At 55.6% G+C, this 18,147-nt stretch overlaps 1 protein-coding gene across 1 annotated transcript; it reads left to right on the forward strand.

Moving 5' to 3' along the window:
• The first annotated feature begins 1,906 nt into the window (after positions 1-1,906).
• ISG20 (interferon stimulated exonuclease gene 20) lies at positions 1,907-12,848 on the forward strand. Its single transcript, XM_041752953.1, has 4 exons — positions 1,907-2,161; positions 2,386-2,637; positions 11,097-11,297; positions 12,614-12,848. Exons 2-4 carry the CDS (start codon positions 2,410-2,412, stop codon positions 12,698-12,700), a joined length of 516 nt encoding a protein of 171 aa, XP_041608887.1. The 5' UTR covers positions 1,907-2,161; positions 2,386-2,409; the 3' UTR covers positions 12,701-12,848.
• Positions 12,849-18,147: the final 5,299 nt, after the last annotated feature.

An 18,147-nucleotide genomic window follows, 5' to 3' on the forward strand; every position in this document is an offset into this window, starting at 1 on the left:
CCTGTCACAGAATTGAGAAATCCATGCCTGTGCATTTTTGAGCACATGCACAGCTGAGACATGGTTGAATAGGAATTCAAAGGTCAGGGTGCTGGTAGGGATCAGTGCCTGACTCAGTTATGAATCACCCCCTTGGCCTGTGCCCTGTGCTTGTTGCCACAAGGTGGCAGCCTCTGAAGGAGAGTGTGTGTCTTGTAAGGGCTGAGAGGTTTGCCCTGAGTGACTAACTTTCCTGCTGTCACCTGACCTGAGATTTGCAGGCTTGGTCTGGCCGATGGGTGACACCAGGTAAACTGGAGAAGCATCCCCTCGGGAACCTCCTCCCCCTGGCTGGGGTCAGGGATTCCTCTCCTAGGCTTTCACAAGTGTCTGTATCTAACCTCAGAGCTCACAGTACCTGGGAAAAAAAAATTCAACATGACCCAGGCAGGGCTCCAGGTTCTTGGAAACTGCATGGGCGTTGAAGTTTGCCTTTTTTTTTTTTTTTTTGGACAACTGGAAATCACAGTGCAAGAGATTAGATTTGGAGAAAATAAATCTGTTGGGATTTGAAGGACAGCATGGAGGCAGGAAGACCCGGGAGCTGATGGGCAGGTGGGGACTGAGCAAAGGGGAAATGCAGGGTCAGTGACCACGGAGTGGGCTCTGGACGCTGGGACAAAGAGGAGGAGACCTGAGGAAACCAGCAGGGTGAAGGGGTGAGGTGCACCGGGTCCTATGGGGTTGTAGAAGCAGAAACCTCACCACTGGATCTTTAGGGGGTTACTTTTTCAATGCACATTCATGTAAAGTGACACATTTTGCTTCATTCTCTCCCTAAATCAGGGTGATGATCCTTTATGCATCTGAGAAACAAAAAAGTCCCCAGTCTGAATTCAAGCAAAAGTTGCTCAATCAGGATGGGAACCAAAAATAATTTCATGCTTCAAATTCGAGCCAATTCAATGACGAACTTGAGCAATACCTTATTATTCAGACATATTTCAGTACTTCGTTTTATTTTTGAGGTCTGTTACAGTCAGACATCACTTGGTGAAAATACCAGGGACCTGGGGAAATTCCTTTCCAAGCCACAAATCTTGATGGCATCTGGGAGCAATCAGATCCCACTGCTCAAAGCTTACTCCTTGGGAATCTGGAGTAGGAGGCAAGAGTCTTGCTGCAGCATATGATGATGACTTCCTCTCAACCCAGTGGGCCACAGAGAGCCATAGAGGATTCTTGAGTAAGAACATGGCAGGATCAAACCCAGATTTGAGGAGACTAGAATAGGGAAGGAGTGCTGTGGAGGATAGCTGATAGTGAGGAAAGATTTCAATTTCTGCCTTTTCCTCACTGAAAGCTGGTTCTGGTTTTGTCCCAGCCATAACTCACTCATCTAGTCAATAAGTATTGAATGCTGTCTATGTGTCAGGCACTGCTGTAAGAGGTCAGAGTTCGAGCCTCGGAGCTGGGTGTAGTCCCCAGGAAGTATGGCCAGGCTGGTGGGGCTACTTCCAGGCTTTCTTTCCTTGTCCTCAGAGTGTTAGCCCAGCTGGAAGCAGAGCCCGTTGAGGGCAGGCAGATGGTTGTTTCTGAAGCACCCCCAAAGCTCTGGAGACTCTAGGGGCTCCCTCTCAGCCTTCCTGGGTGGGGGTTGGGGCTAGCCCCAGGCTCAATGTCCCAAGAGCCAGCTCCCCCTTACCCCCATAAGAGACCTCACTGAGTGTCAGGTTGGAAGTTGTGGGACATTCTGCGGCCTCCGGTGCCGGGGATGTTTATTCTCCCAGCAGATGGAGGGTGAGAAAGGGAAGGAAAGAAGGTGTGGCAACCCACCCCATTCTCATCAGCCGCGTCATCTGAGATGGGGAGGGCTCCAAGCACCCAGGTAGGGGCAGGGGCAACGGTCAGACGGGTGGACGCGGAGCCTGCCTCCTGGGTCGGTTGTGACTCGGGTCACCTGGCTCCCCACCTGCCGGCAGCGCAAAGAGCTGGAGCAGTGCAGCCCACGTGCCCAGCCTCCCGCCTCTGACTTCACCTGATAACAAACCAGAAACTGAACTGGGCTTGGGATTCCCGGCGTGAAGTCAGAGATGAGTCACCGCCCGGGGCCACTGCAGTAGCTAAGAGGCGTCGCCAGAGGGGCACACGCGAGCAGAGGGCGCGGGCGGCCAGCAGGCAGGTGAGTGGGAGCTGCGGTGGTGGCCAGGGGAGGATGTGAGAGGGGCCCGCGGGCTCCCCAGGCCCTGGGACCGCGGGGCTCAGGAAGCCGGCTGGGGTGGCAGGAAGCCAGCTTTGCCTGCCTCCAGGCAGTGCTCCTGACAAGCAGGGCAGAGGGTAGAGGCTGCGGGGTAGTGGCCCGAGTCGGCCCTGAGTGATGCTCCCGCCCCCGCCTGCCCTCTCCAGTGTGTCTCAGGGTCCTGATGAGACATGGCAAGTGGCACCGACGTGGTGGCCATTGACTGTGAGATGGTGGGCGTGGGGCCCGGTCGGGAGAGCGGCTTGGCCCGTTGCAGCCTCGTGGACCTCCACGGCACCGTGCTCTACGACCAGTTCATCCGGCCCGAGGGTGAGATCACTGACTACAGGACCCCGGTCAGCGGGATCACGCCTCGGCACATGGAGCAGGCCACGCCGTTCGCCGCGGCCAGGCTGGAGGTGAGTGGAGGGCTGTCTGCCAGCCAGGCTGGGGCGGCGGGGAGGCTGCGGACCCCTGCGTGTCTACACACACATGCACGCACATGCACACTTCCCTGGCACCTTCCCTAGGCGCCAGATCTGTGACCCATGACCCTAGCCACGACAGATCCCCTCCACCTCTGCGTGAAGGAGCACTTGGGCTCCGAGAACCCTATCAGGGTCTCCTTCAGATCCCTGAGAAGGCCTCCTGCCCTCAGACAGCCTTAGACTCACATCTGGGAGCAGCGTTCAGGGCGTCCGGTCCACCTTCCTGGGCTACTCATGGGGAAACTGGGTTCTGCTTGATGTTCCCATGGAGGGATGCTTTCTCTACCCTGGCTGCCCTGGGTTGGCCCCACAAGGAAATGAGGAAATGTGGTCTCACTGGCTGGGCCCTTGGTGGGGGCTCGGGGTCTTGGAAAACAGGCTGGAGTCCTGGATTGCGGGGAAGAACTTGCACTCACACCCACCATAGACCTTCCGTCAGTTTGAGGTCGGTATGCGGCCCCAAGATTTCCCACCATCTTGCGTCACCTTGTGATAACTTTTTCAGGTCCCAGTTTCTGTTTCTATTTCTCTGAGTCACTAGATGGAAAGCAAACTCAACCCATCTCGCACTAGCTTGAGTCACTTCTGGGAAGGTTTAGAAGGGCGAGTCAGCGCATTGGTTTCTAGGCTTGGGGGAAGTTCCAGAGGAACGCCGACTGGGGCTGGTCCCGACTGCACGCCCCATACATGTGCCAGGCTCCACGCTCAGGATAAACATAAACATAACAATAGCTCCCGTTTCCTGAGCAATGGCCGGACCTCCTTCATGCCTCATGGGACAGCCCTCCAGGATGGTTTTCAGGAGCTGTAAACTCAGAGTTAGAGGGCCAGTCTTGAACCCTGGCTGCAGACATAGCAGCTCAGTTACCCTGGGCGAGTTCCTTGGGCAGCCTCTCCGTGTACCCAGCTTCCTGCACCTGTAAAAGATTACTGAGCATAATAATAGTAGCGACTTCATAGGATTGTTGTGAGGATTGAGAACGTGCCTAGAGAGAGTGCCTGTGTAAGGACTCCAGACACGTCAGCTGATACGATCGTCTGTTATCCCCATATTACAGATGTGGAAACTGAGACCCCCTTGAACCAAGTGTATTGGTTTGCTAGGGCCACCGCAGCAAAGTACCATGGCCTGGGGCCTCAAACAACAGAAATGTATTGTCCCATCATCCTGGAGGGTGGAAGTCAGAGCTCAAGTGTAAGCAGGGTTGCTTCCTTCTGAGGCCCTGCGGGAGAATCCATGCTGCATCTCTCTCCCAGCTTCTGGGGGCTGGCTGGCAGTCTTCTGTTTCTTGGCTTGTAGAAGCATCACCCCAATCTCTGCCTTCAGTCCGTGTGGTGTTCTCCTGGTGTGCACATTCTGTGGCCCCCTCTTGCCCATTTATAAGGACACCGATCATATTGTATCAGGGTCCACCCTGATGGCCTCTGCTGATTACATCTGCAATGACCCTATTTCCAAATAAGTCACATTTTCAGGGACTGGGAGTGAGGATTTCAACATATGAATGGAGGTGGCAGAAGGCAGGGAGGGCGGGAGGACACAATTCAACCCATTAACACTAAGTGACTCCCAAAGATCCAGATAACTAGAGGGGGTCGGGACTCAGAAGTCAGGCTCATGCCTCAAGGGCTGTGTGTCCAGTAGGGGGCCGCCAAGCTGCATGTGGCTATGAGCCCCCAAAGTGGCTGGTCTGAACCGTGATGTGCTGTAAGCATAAAATGTGCGTGGGATTTCAGAGATTTGTTTTGCTTTGCTTGTTTGTTTTATTTATTCATGAGAGAGGCAGAGGCAGAGGGAGAAGCAGGCTCCCTGCAGGGAGCACGATGTGGGGACTCGATCCCAGGACCTGAGCTGAAGGCAGACGCTCAACCACTGAGCCACCCAGACATCCCAATTTCAGAGATTTGTATCAAAAAATTCATAAGAGGTCTCAATAATCTTTTATATCAATTACACGTTAAAATTATAGTATTTGACAATATTAGGTTAAATAAAACATTAAAACTAGTTTCACCTATTTTTACCTTTTTCAATATGGTGATTAGATGATTTAAAATTACATATGTGGCTCACAATATATGTCTACTGGACAGTGCTGTTTTATAGGGACTATGAGGAGGCCAGGAGCCCAGAGCCGGGGGTACAGTAATCAGTTAGGGTCTAGAAAGACTCCATGAGGCTGGTGGTTTTTGAAGGGGTGGGAGGAGTCCATGTCTGCAACCCAGTGGGCCACAGAGAGCCATGGGAGATCCTTGAGCAAGGGGATAGCAGAATCGAACCCAAGTTTTGAGAAGACTAGAATTGGGGGAGGTGCTGTGGAGGATAGATGGTAATGAGGAAAGAAATATCAATAGGGAGTGAGTCAGAGCCCCTGGGGAGCCATCAGCAGGGGCAGAGAATGCTAGGATGGAGGTGGCCAAAGGGGTTGGGTGTTCAGGTGTCAACGGGAGGCCCAGGGACATGGCAGGAGCTCCTCACACTCAGATCCCCACTGAGCAGTCAGCTGGACTACATGTGCCCGTCCTTCCTCCTTGTCTCCGCAGTCCCTCCCCTCACCCCGTCCCTGGCAGAGTGGCGGAAAGGGCAGGAGAGCCCAGAGCATGCCTTGGAGCCCTGGCCTGGGCACTGGGATGCCTAGGTGCCCATCCAGATTTGGTGCGGAATGCTTTGTATCTCAGGGGGAGGTCGTGCCAAGCCTGATGCTTCAGGTGTGTCACTCGGAGCCCTGCCCAGAGTAGGCACTGAGCAGCCATTCAAAGGGGGAACCAAGAATCTACAGACTGGCCAGACCATTGAACCACATCTGGGGGTTTACATTTCCTGCTCCGTCACTCACTGGTTTGTGTGACCTTTGGCAAGTTATCAAACCTTTCTGAACCTGTTTGTCAGTGACAGGGAGTGCTAATGCCTCCTCCCTGGCCTCGTGTACACTGGATTCAGTGATGTGGCCTGTCGCACTAAGCACAGTGCCCAGCCCATGGCTGACAGTCACCAACTGTGCCCGTGGAGGAAGGAGGGCGCACACCCAGATTATATGTCTGAGTCCCCTTTCTGACCTCCCTTGAGAACTGTGGTCTTAGGTTCTGGCTCTCATTTTCTGCCCAGCAGCAGGTATGCTGGCCGTCAATCTCTCCTACCCCAGTGCCAGACAGGCTTTCTCAGGCCTGGCTGGGATCACAGCCTCCCCATCCCACTGTTCAAGTATCTCTCATGGCTCCCTGTTGGCCAAGGTCGCCAGCACAATGCTCATGGACCTCCAAACCCTACCGACCTGCCTTTGCTGCCTTCCCTCACAGCTCAGCCATCATCCAGCCTGTGCTTCCGCCACACCCCTACTTTCCCCCGGCCCCCAACCCTGCCCCTACATCTGACACCATCCTGGCAGGCCCAGGCCAGAGGAGTCCTTCCTGATGCTTCCCTGCCCTGTCCCCCATCCCCGCCTCCCTGCATGGGGGCCCGCAGGGGGGGCCTCTTGTCTTCCTTACAGTGGCTCTTGGGCTTTAATGCTTGCCTGTCCACGCATGGCCTGCCTAGTTCCACGTTCCTGTGATGTATTTTATTCTGCCCCCAGACGGGATGGTATACTTTGTGCACAGAAGGTACCCTGAGAATGTTTGTGGGGTTGCAGTTGAACTGATTTTCACAAAATACAGGAGCTCTGGTAGCTGCGTGGAACAAAACTGCCTCTGGCCTCATGCTGGCCTTTGCTGTCAAGACACAATGATACACACATAGCCCAGGAAAGGGGGGGAAGTGCAAGCACACAGTCTTTAGACTTGCATGGACGTGGGTCTCTGTCCTCTGGCTTGTTGCTAAACTGCTCTGGGCCCTTCAGTAGGAGCATCTGTGACATGCAGGGTGAAGCAGCACAGGTGTCTATATCCAGCACCACATCCTGGCACTGTTCTGAGCACTTTCCATGCACCTCTGCCTTTGGTCCCCACGACAACCTTGCCATAGGGCACTGAGATTGTGCACGGGATCCCACCACTCCCTTATTTCTTCTTTACTTTTATTTTTTGTAAAGTGGTTTACGTTACTTTTATAGTGGAAAGTTACCGCCTGTTATCTTCTGAAACCTCTAGGTCTGACCATCATCTAGAGCCGCAGTTCCCAATGTGGAGTGGTTTTGCTCCCCAAGGGACATTTAGCAATATCTGGAGACATTTATGGTTGTCATAAGTGGGGCAAGGGGCCTGCTACTGACATCCAGTGGGGAGAGTACTGTGATGGTGCTAAACCATCCTATAATGCTCGGGACTGCCCCTGCCCTGGCCACACACACACTGAAGAAGTATCGACAGTGCTGAAGTTGAGAAACTGGTCTACAGAGCCCCACAAATCAGGGTGTCAGTGTGGGAGAGAACCCATGAGGAGACTGAAGTCCAGAGAGGGGCAGCAACTTATTTAAGGACACACAGCAAGCTGTAACATAATTCAGTGTTCAGATATGGGGCTCTCACATGGTGGCTAATGCTGGTTTTTGGGGTTTTGTTTTTTTCTTTCCTAACAGTAATTTTTAATAGCTTGTAGTTTATTTTTGTAAGTTAATGCTCTTTTAATGTTAACCCAGTATGCCAAGTAGCATTTACCCATGACCAGGACCAGGGACCGATAATTACATTTTTAGTTGGCAAACAAACTAGCTGAACCCCATGAAGTTTCTTGGTTTAGGAGGGAAATGCAGACAGAAGGGAGGCCGCAGTAGCCTCCTGCAGCTGTTTCCAATACAGCCGCCTTGCCTGGGCCAAGTGCCCTGTTGGGGCCCCGCCACTGGGCGGGTGTTTCTGGGGCCAGATGAAAGAGGATGACTTCACCATCCAGGATACCCCAAGCATACGCAGCCTTGTGGGATGCAGTCACACGCTGGGTGGGGGCACCTGCAGAGCAGGGCACAGGACAGGAGGGAAGAGGGGACTGGGCCACTCTTAAGGGTGACAGTGGGACCCAGCCCTCTGGATTTTTAACAAGGGCCCCAGGTGATTTTCCTGATCAGGCTCAGCTGGGGAATACCTGGAAGGATCGTGGGTATGCAGCAGAAGGACACTACAGGCCCTGCTCCTGCCTGCCATGTGACGTGGGCACATGCCACTCTGCACCCTCCTTTCCCTGTTGGTAAGATGGTGTGACCATCCCGGCCTCACAGGCGCTACATTTCTGCTTCAGGAAGGCTTCACTGAGAGCTGACCCGTGCCCAGCACTGCCCTCAGCTCAGACAGTAGTAACGCTGAACTAGAACCAGGTTCTTGGTAGGGGGTAACCATGACAACTACAAAGACAGTGGCGGTGGCGGGCAGATCCGGACACCTCACTGCAGCTCTCAAGTCACCAGCCGTGTCACCTGGACAAGCCTCTCAATCCCTCTGACCCCCAAGCCCCTCTTCTGTGGCATAGGAATCAGAATACTCTGTGTCAAGAGGTGCCTGGGGGAGGAAAGTCCCTGGCCAATCACTGGCGGGTAGAGCAGATGGGTGAAGTCCCTTCTCTTCCTCACTCAACTCTCTCCAGGAATTTGAGACATTCCCCCCACCCCCCTTCCTGTGCTGTACACACCTGCTTCCCCACACTGACTCCGGGCAGGTCTCGCCAGCTGGTGCCTTCTCCCTGTCCCCCGGGCTCCAGCAGGCCCCCCACTTCCCTCCCCAGCCCTGCCTCAGAAAGTCAGCAGAGCCCTGGCTGTTCCAGGCCTTGACCTTACAGGTGGGAAAACAGGAGCCTAGACATGGTCTTTAACCTCTCGGAGAGCGCACAGCAAATGCTGGCTGTCTCTCCCTGCCCAGAGCCCAGCATCTTTGGTCTGAAAAGTTGCCAGCATCTCTCTCTCTGCCAAATAGTCTTCTCTTTTCCCTGCTTCCTGTTCCTTCTGCTTGTCCACCCCTCGTATTTCGTTTGTGTCATCATGGGTCCCATGGTGATTCCCGTAGTGACCTCCCCGCCTGCCTCCTGGGACCTGCGGGCTCAGGAAGTGATGAAGTTCCCAGGAATGTGCCTCACAGTGACTCAATCCTCTTGTGTCTGGGACCTGTGGCTGTCGTGGCTGCTGCTTCTGGGATGGCAGGCGGTCCCTTAGGGCTTTGTGTGAACTGGGCCTGAGCCAGCTCCCTGTCGGTCAGGGAGAACAGGCCAGATTGTTCAGGAACTTAAAAGATATCAGCAAAAAAAGGCACATGACCCATGGTCGCCCAGCATGGCCCTGGACCTGGTGCATGCTGCCCTTCCCCCAGGTGCCAGCAGGTGCACTTTGCTCCACACAGAGGACTGGAGCTGCTGCCCAGGGCGTGTACCCTCACCACTCACGTGACCCCTAGATCTGCAGTATCAGCGCCAGCTGTAGAAATTCGAAGTTTAGAATCCCCAATTTCTGGGGCTTCTCCAGGTGATGCCTTGGCCCAAGTGGGAGCAGCCCTGGTGTCCGTCCGACAAGCACAGCTTCAGTCCTCAAGCGAGCCTCTCCAGTCCCTAGGCTGACTGTGGGCTCTGTTCAGCAGTGGCCCCGATGAAACCATGGAACACTGTAGGGAGTGACGGGCAGGCTGGTGACATTGCCTGTTGCCTGTAGATCAGACCCTGCTACCACCAATGTGACCATGATGCGGCAAGTCAACTTGTGTCTCTGAGCCTTGGCTTCTTCTTCTGTAGAGTAGCCAGAGTGATCCTGTGATCGCCAAGGGAGAGCATATAATGCCCCATGTGATGTCCCAGGAGGCCACTAGAAGTAGAAGCAGGGCATGGGAGGGTATTTGCCACGTAAGAAGTCTCCTTGCTCAGGCACAGAAGCTACTGGAGACCCGTCCAAGGGGAGGCCTGAGCCCCAAGCTGCCCCTCCAGCTGGGGCCTGATATAGCTCCCCCTAGATCCCTCTCCCATTCTCTCCAATGGCAGCCAAGGTAAAGAAAAGGGAGTGGCCCATGTGGCCTGAGGTAGGAGGTTGTCCACAGGACCACCTTGGGGAAGGAGTCAGGAGGGAGGCAAGATGGCAGGCCTGGGCACTTGAGAGGGGACTTTAGAGGCTGCTTCTCAAAGCTCAGCGGCTTGGCTGGCAGAGGCCTGGAGCAGGCCTGCTCGAAGTGTGGCGGTGACAAGCAGCCTGCTGGCTTTGAAGGCTGGCTCTGCCACTAACTCACTAACTAGCTATGTCACGGCCCTGGTTATCTAATGGTGCTTAGCAAATCACCTCTAAACATAGTGCTTTAAACAATGTCAATATTTACTTTGCTCATGCATCTGCAATCTGGACAGGGCTCAGCAGATGGGGCCAGCTGGTCGGCTGAAGCGTCCCGCAGGCCCAGAGCTGGGATCACCGGGAGATTCGTCAGCCCACCTGGCCAGTGGCTGGCCCTGGGGCCCTCAGGCCCAGCTCTCCACCTCTGTGTGTCTTTCCAGCAGGGTGGCTTCGGGGGACCTGGGGGCTGCTGGGGTGCTGGCCACATAGGCTGACCTATAGTCATTGGAGGCGAGGGGGCTTGAGCTTCATCTTTGGAGAGAGGAGCTGCCAAGGAATCTGAGAACTTGCTTTAAAATCTGCAAATTATTTCACTTTCTTGGTGCTTCGGTTTTTCCCAGCTGCAAAATTTCAGTTAAATACAGGCCTCTCTCATCGCTGCCTTGGCTTCCTATGGCTGCTGTAACAACACCATAAACTGAGTGGTCCAAAGCCCCACAGGTGTGTTGAGTTGCACGGTTCCACAGTTCAAAGTCTGGCACGGGTCTCGGGGCTGGAATCAAGGTGTAGGCAGGGCTGTGTTCCCTTCTGATAGCTCTGTGCGAGAGTGCGTTTCCTGGCCTTACCAACCTGTAGAGCCCCCTTCCTCCCTCTTCAAGACCAGCAGCTGCATGTCAGGTCCTCAGGGCAAACCACTGACCTCCATACAGAAGAGCCGTTGCCATATGTTGGGTGCACGCAGGTGATGGCGGTGATCGCCCTGTTGGGAGGTCCTCTTCAGCCTGAAGCTTGTATGCAACTGTAACTTTCCTCTGCCAAGCAATGGGTTCACAGATTCTGGGATTAGGGCATGGGCATCTTTCGGAGGTCATTATTCTGCCTGCCACAGTGGGCTCGTTGAAAAGATTAGAGGATATAAAGTATGTGACGTACTTAGGTGAGTGCCTGGCACAGGGGACATGCTTGGTAGGGGCCACAGCTATCACATGAGGAAGCCACTGAAGGAGTCATAGGGACATGCCTTTAGCATGGACCCAAACCATTGAGTGAGAGGAGAGGCCCGGTCCAGTCTTCTCATTTTATAGATGATAGGTTTGAAGCCCAGAGAGGGAGGTCAGTTTGCTGAAAGTCACACAGCACGTCGAGGAGGGGCTGTTTCCTGCCAGTCGCCCCAGACCCGTCCGGAGGACCCTGCGTGATGTGTGTGCTGCGTGTCTCCCTGGCCAGATCCTGCAGCTCCTGAAAGGCAAGCTGGTGGTGGGTCATGACCTGAAGCATGACTTCCAGGCCCTGAAAGAGAACATGAGCAACTACTCCATCTACGACACATCCACCGACAGGCTGCTGTGGCGGGAAGCCAACCTACAGAACTGCAGGCGCGTCTCTCTCCGGGTGCTCAGTGAGCGCCTCCTTGGGCGGCGCATCCAGGTGAGCATCCCCCTGACTTCCCACCAGGGTGCCAATGTCTTCCAGTGGCTCCAGAACCAACATGCGGCCCCAAAGATGCTCTGTCTCCCCCACAGTCATGAGAGGCTGTATGCTTGCCAGCAAGGAGGGGTCCTCCAGGCCCCAGGCTAGGACCAGAGTGCGGTGGTTTATTCAAGAGGAGACCCTGGGACACACGGTAGAGCGAGGATAAGAGGCAGTGAAGGGAAGCCACCCAAGAAAGTTTTCATTTGTTTTTAAACTGAAGCCAGTGACTCTGTGGATAACTGAGGCTTAATCCCACTGCGGGCCTCTGGGCAATCCCACAGAGCTCCGATGCATGCAGGGAGCAGAGGTATTGACACACAGCTCCTGTCAGGCATGGCTGCTGCTGCTGCTGCCCATTCCTCAGCACTCGAAGTCTCTGGCAAGCCCCAGGCAAAGGCGCATGGGCACTGGTGCTTGGGAGATCACTGAGGTGGCAGGGCCGAGGGAGGTGGGCCACACCCTAGCAGGAGCAGCTCCATGTGAAGGCCTTCCCTGTCAACAGATATTTATCAACACCTACTCTGGGCCCGGCTGGATGAGATGCTGGATCTCCAGGACTGGGCCCTGTGCTTGAGCAACTCTAGATTGCAGGGAGGGCAGCCCATTAGCCCAAAGACATGAAGGATATATGGCAGGTTTGCACATGTCCAAAAGGTGAGCCTTAGAAGGGGAGACCTTCCAAGGAGACCTTCCTGAGACCTTGAGGAGAGCAGAGCAGGAGCCCCAGCCTGAGGTGTGAGGCACTGCTTGGCTAGGTGACCTGGAATTGTGTGGGTCTCAGGGAATGGGAGCCCCTCCCATGAGGGGCTGAACTGGGGCCCCTCCATCAGCCTGGTGGACACAGGACCAAGGACACAATGGTTAGCATGTGGGTTCACTGAAGTGCTGAGCAAGTGGCACTTTAGAAACATCATTTTGACATATTTTTTTTATATTTGCCTGGTGCCCTGGAGCTCCCTATGTGTCTGACAGCAAGTCTGCAGCACCCCCTTCCCTGTGCCGGATAAGCACCTTGAAGGCATAGCCTGGTTCTCTGGAAGCTGGAAGGTGGATACCTGGCCATGCCTGGGCCTTGTGTCCTAGCTCAGGGGCCAACAGGTAGAAGCCAGGCCTGTTCCCGCCACCTGCTGAGTCCACGGTGTCTGAAGCCTGGGGAGACTTACCCACCTCAGGGCATTGGAAACCGGGGTGTGAGTAGGGGAAGGCCCCGATCACACGGGGTCTCTGCATTCAGCCCACCCCAAGCCCCCACTCTGTACATGTGTCTACAGAACAGCCGTTTTGGGCACAGCTCGGTGGAAGACGCCAAGGCAACGATGGAGCTTTACCGAATCTCCCGGCGAATTCGAGCCCGCTGAGGGCTGCCCACCTGGTACTCCAGGACAGGAGCTCCCTTCGGCCCCTTCCACAGGAACTTCCCCATGGTCTTGGCCTCTTCAAGACAACAACTCCCTTGCTTTTGGGAAATGCATATTTTGTGGTAAAATAGCTATTTTTTCTACTCCATCACTGGATGCTCCTCTTGCCTTTCTCTGAGCCGGATAAGGGTGATGGGCCCCAGTCTGTGTGATGCTTAGAGGACAATGAAGACTGAGCTGGAATGGGGGCCATTTCCTTAATAATGAATTCTGTGCATCCAAGAAGACACTGGAGGGATCTGGGTGGTATGCAACTAAACCCTTGCCTCTGCCTCCCTTTTCCTGTTGCACTGATGCTCAGGGGAGTGACACCTGGCTCAGAGGTCCCTGTGTGCCATCTTGAAATGGGTGCCACGGCACTGGTGAGCTCTGAAGCCAAGGTGTAAACAATGTGGCCTGAGAATTCAGCAAGTCATCCCTCCTCATGTAAAATGGGGAAGCAAAGCAAGTGGATTTTGAAATCAGAATTAGGTTAGAGTCCTAGTTCTGCCATTTAGTAGCTAGAGTGAGTTACTTAGCCTCTCTGTGCCTCAGTGTCTCCATCTGTAAAATGGGGAATTCTAACAGTCCATGGGGTTCTTGTGAGATGTCGCATACAAAGCCCCTAGCACCATGCCCCTCAGAGCTTAGGTACCCAGGAAATGTCAGTAACGGGCAGTTATTGTTTGCATCACTCACTGGTCTAGGAGAACCCCGGGGAGAGCAGCTGCATTCCGCCATGGAACCCAGCCCTCTGAAGGAAGGAAGGGCATGCATAGCATGTGGGGAGAAGGGTCCACATCAGAGCAGTGACTGCTCGTTAGAAGCAGCTGCAGAGCTGTTATTGTGATAAGTTGCCCAGGTGCCTTGTAACCTGTGTGTGGGGAGGTGGGCGGGGGGCAGGTAATTCTGATGCCCAGGACATTTGAATCACCTGAGATGCCTTTTAAGCCACTCCAGGCCCTAAGCACAGTGTTCTCACACTGGAGCATCAACATCACCTGGACGGTCTGGACCCCACCCCCAGAATTTCCAATGTAGCAGGTAGGGGGTGGGGGATGGAGTCCCAGAATCTGCATTTCTCACAAGTTCCCCAATGATTCTGACACTGCTGGTCCAGGACCACGCTTTGAGACCCACAGCTAAGCATCGGGTGATTGTGATGTATGGCCACAGTTGAGAGTCCCTGGCTTCCAGTCTGAGTACCACCAGGGTAGACACATGCTGCTGGTCCAGCCTTGACCCCTACCATCTCCCCTGGCTGCCTGCTCATGCAGAGAGGTCCGCATCCCTGAAAACTGTGCCCTAAATAGCCTCACTACATAGACCAGAGACTCAGGGTGAGGTTAAGGACTCAAGGGATTCAAATCCAGGTTCCTCTGACCCCAAACTTGAGAGCTCTTCACTCAGACTGCCTTGTAAAGGCAGCGCCTCTCATGTGCACAGGGACCTCTGGGGAGCCCGGAGTGCTCCGTCCCACGTCTGGGAGAGCGGGGAGGTGCAGCCTGCTCCTCTCACTGTTCTCTCCTGGGTGCGCTGCTGCCCCACCTGCTGCTGGACTTTCTGCGGCCGCCTTGCCTGGCTGAGACTGGCCACCAGGTGGTGCCCTTGGGCCGTCCTCCGTCAGGGGGCCCCTAAGAACCAGCCCCAAAACACTTAGGCATGAGACGGGAGGGGGGCTGCAGCGGGGACCCTGTAGGCCACCCCACTAACCGCTGAGGTAGAGTGACTTACAGCCCCGGCTCTCAGCCTCCCAGGCCGAAGTCCTTTCCACAGCTGCGACAGGCCTCCTTGAAAGGAGGGATGAGCCAGGATTCCCAGAGATAAGGCATTCCCCAAGGGAATTAACCCAGCTTCTGGCTTTCAGCGCTGGGGCTTGGGCGCCCCTCCCAGGTGGGCACCAAGGTGGGGGTCAGGACCCCGGGGGTGGGGCGTGTGCTGTGGGCTCCTACCACCTGCAGAGCCAATACTCAGGTGTGGCAGAGTCACATAGGAGACACAGAGGTTGGTCCTCAAGAGAGCACCAGCTTCAGAGTCAGGCTGACTTGGCTGTGTCTCGCCTCCGAGACAGCAGGTGCCCCAGCCGTCCACGGGCAGAGGAGAGGACGGAGATGTCATACACAGGGTGCCCGGCACCAGCTGGTGGGCGGTAGGGACCCGTGAATAGCACCCAGGGCTGGTGATCATAACAGAAATAAAGGCCTGCCGTGGACTGCACCCCGGACTCCTGACCCACCTGGGTCCCAGCACACCTGGGGTTGTTGCCTGCCCGTGTTGGTGTCATTCAACGAGGTCATGACGCTGGGAAGAGAGGAAGGTGATGTTTGCTGAGCGGCTGCTTTGTGACGAATTCTGCCATCCTCAGCAGACCCGCTCCCAGAGGCCTAGACAAGCAGCTCAGAGAGCGGACCAGATGGACACCCAGGAGCCCCGCTCCAGCCCAGGGGCTAGGTTCGGCCCTTGCACGGCTTCTGCCTCAGTCTCCTCATGTGTAAAATGGGAATATTAGCCCCGAATCCCACAGCTCTCAGGGAAGTAAAACCGCCCTTCGATCTGCCTTCAGGTGGCATCTCCTTGCCCAGGAAGGCCACCCCTCCTGCTCTCCCACCCTCAGTTCTGGCAAGGGCAGTGGGGCTCCACCCAGGCACACAGGGGGAGGGAGGAGCCAGGCTTACACCGCCTTGCCTTCTGCTCTCTCCGTCCCGATTGCTTTAGCTGCCCCACTTTGCTCCCCACTGTCAGTTTCCAATCCCCCACCTCCCCAATCCCACCCCACTTTTCTTCAGACCCACTGCCGCTAGCATTCATTCTCCCCTGGGCCACCATCCTGGACCGGGGGGTCTGGGGGGTGCCCTTCCTCACTTTGTCTCTTCATCTCAGTTCACAGTACACCTGCTCTGGGTGCCCTTCCCAGGCCCTAAATACCCCAGGGGACTAGCTCTGCTCTAAGGCAGGAAGGCCAGGTGAGGGATTCTGCCATCCTGGGTATAAGACCCAGTCCCCAGAGACCATGATAGATCCCAACATAACAGCAGCTCAAGAAGGTGGAGGGGAGCATGATGGTGCTCCCTGGCCAAGTGAAAGCTCTATCTGGCACCCCAGCCGGGGCAGGGCAACTCCCTGAGCCCATGGGAAGGTACTGCCGCCACCTCTTGTGCCAGGTGGGCCTACAGGTGAGCTGAGAGAAGAAGGGGGAGTGTGGGCAGGGCCTCTTCTCCAAAGCTCCCGGGCGTGCCTGCCTAAGGGACCAGTCTAGGAAATAAAGGAGCGACTCAGGCCAGTGCAGAACTGGGAGGCCGTGTCTGGCTGGACTGGGCAGCTGCCACTCCACCTCAGTGGCTTGTGGCCATGCAGACACGCTGACCAGCAAAGACATCTTCAGGACTGTGTCTGGCCCACGGGCCGCCAGTTTGAGACCTCAGCTCTGGTCCACCTGCGACCTGACTCCTTTTGATGGGGTGGCCCTGGGCATGTCCAAAGACAGAATTCACTATCTTGAAAGCAAACCTGGGTGGGTTGGGGCCCCTGATGTGCAAGTGTCGGGCTTGCGCCACTGAAGCTCCCGCCTGGGATACAACCAATCCCACTTCCGCATGGTGACCTGTCACCCACCTTTAGATCGTCCTCACGTCTCTCACCCCTACCCTTTGAAGTCTTTGAATTTCTAGGCCCCCAATTTCTTCAAAGGTTTCCCCTTCTCTGCCCACTCCCATCAGGCCTATTCTCAGTGGATTCTGAAATGGGGGAAAAGATGGCAAGGGAACCAGGACTCCATGGGGACAAGGGAATGAGTGGCGTCCTCAGGCCCAGGGCTGGATGTTCACACATATCTGGCAGAAGAATGCAGGTCCTGAGGATGGGGGCACTTTTTCGCCACCCAACCCTGAGGCATCAAGGAGAATTTGGAAGTGGCTGGGAACGACAGTCTCAGAATGGCCTCACTTCACTAAGCCAGGCCCTTTTGCTCCTGGAGTGGGGCACTGGAAGGCTCTGGTGCACCTTCCAAGCCCCTTAGCCCTCCCACCACCCTTCGCCCAGCCCGGCCTGAATGGATGAAAGTGCTTCTATTCGGGGAAAGGATTCTCCGGCCCGGCCTGCTAACTGTTCAGGCGCTGGCCCGGCCCCGTCCAAAAGCCCGCTGTCTCCGAGGGTGAGGAGCCAGCCCAGTCGGGTTCCAACAGCCGTCAGAAGGCTGCCCGCTTCCTGCCCGGCGTGCTGCGGGCTGGGCCGGGCTCCGCCGCCAAGAGGCTTACTCACTCCTGGAACAATCTCCCCTCTATATGGAAAGAACATATGCTTTTCCTGCTGGGGGAAGAGAGAGGGCTTGGAGCAGCTTTGCCGAGACGTGTAGGAAAAGGCAAACGTTGGCCGGGCCCCAGCACCCTGATCTCAAACCGTGTGCTGTGTGTTCGGTGGCAGAACCCGTTGGCCTCTGTTCCCAGGGGCAGGGCAGGAGGCCCAGAGAATGCGAGTCTGGGCCTCGGTTTCAGGACACTGGGCTCGTCCCTTGCTTGGGGTTGGGTGTCCCATCTCTTTGTGTTCCTGTTCTGTCCTCCACTGTGTAGGGCTCAGGCGGAGGAAGAGGGACACAGACTCAGCTCTGCCAGCCAGTCCCAGCTCAGCACCCTGCACCCCCACCCCGCCACCAGCACAGTGTCCTCCAACGAGGGCTGTGGCACTCTGCTTAGCGGACCCCCACCCAAGACCCTCAAGTCTGAAAGAAGAGCTGATGAGTCCTGGCTGTTCAGATCTTACAGCACCCAGGACTAGCTGGAGTCTAAAGGAAGGAGGGGAAGATTTAAAATAAAAATTCTTTTGATATGAGCTAGCATCCTTCCTCTAAGCGACAGGAAAAGGCTAGAAGCAAGAGACCCAGGCTGGCACTCTTCAGCAGTGAGGAAGCCCCAGGAGCCTGGACGGCAGTGCAGCCACCGGAAGGGCGAGATGTGGCTGGCAGCAGGCTGGAGGCCAGCCCTGGCTCGGTTGCTTCTGGCCAGGGACTCCTGAGCTGGAGCCCCTCCGAGGTTCCAGTTCCTGATCTGTAGGTGGGGAAGTCATAATCACTACCTAGTGCAAGGGTCAGGGACATGGATGTGAAGTTCCGGGCACAGACGGGTGCTCAGTGAAAGATCGCTTTGAACAAAGATGCATCGGGGCTCTGAACTGGGAAGGGGGACCTGGCCACCGGCAAGGGCTGAATGCAGGAGGGGGGATCCAGCTGTTTCTGGGTCCTCCAGGAAGGAGGCACGTTTTGTCCAGCCCTCTCGGGCCTGCCCCTTAAGCTATGAAACCTTCCAACTCAATAGATGATGCCTCCTGGGGTACAGCCAGTGTCTTAGCAGTCTGAGCCACTCTAACAGAATGCCATAGACCGGGTGGCTTACATAACAGACTTTTATTTCTCACAA

Source organism: Vulpes lagopus, chromosome 4 (assembly GCF_018345385.1).
Source record: "Vulpes lagopus strain Blue_001 chromosome 4, ASM1834538v1, whole genome shotgun sequence".
NCBI lineage: Eukaryota > Metazoa > Chordata > Mammalia > Carnivora > Canidae > Vulpes > Vulpes lagopus.

Excerpts from the sequence above, each read along its gene's own strand:
- ISG20 (XM_041752953.1), top strand. The coding sequence starts at position 2,410 with ATGGCAAGTGGCACCGACGTGGTGGCCATTGACTGTGAGATGGTGGGC. Across the intron at positions 2,638-11,096 it reads TCGCCGCGGCCAGGCTGGAG|ATCCTGCAGCTCCTGAAAGG; the intron begins GTGAGTGGAGGG and ends CTCCCTGGCCAG. Across the intron at positions 11,298-12,613 it reads TCCTTGGGCGGCGCATCCAG|AACAGCCGTTTTGGGCACAG; the intron begins GTGAGCATCCCC and ends ATGTGTCTACAG.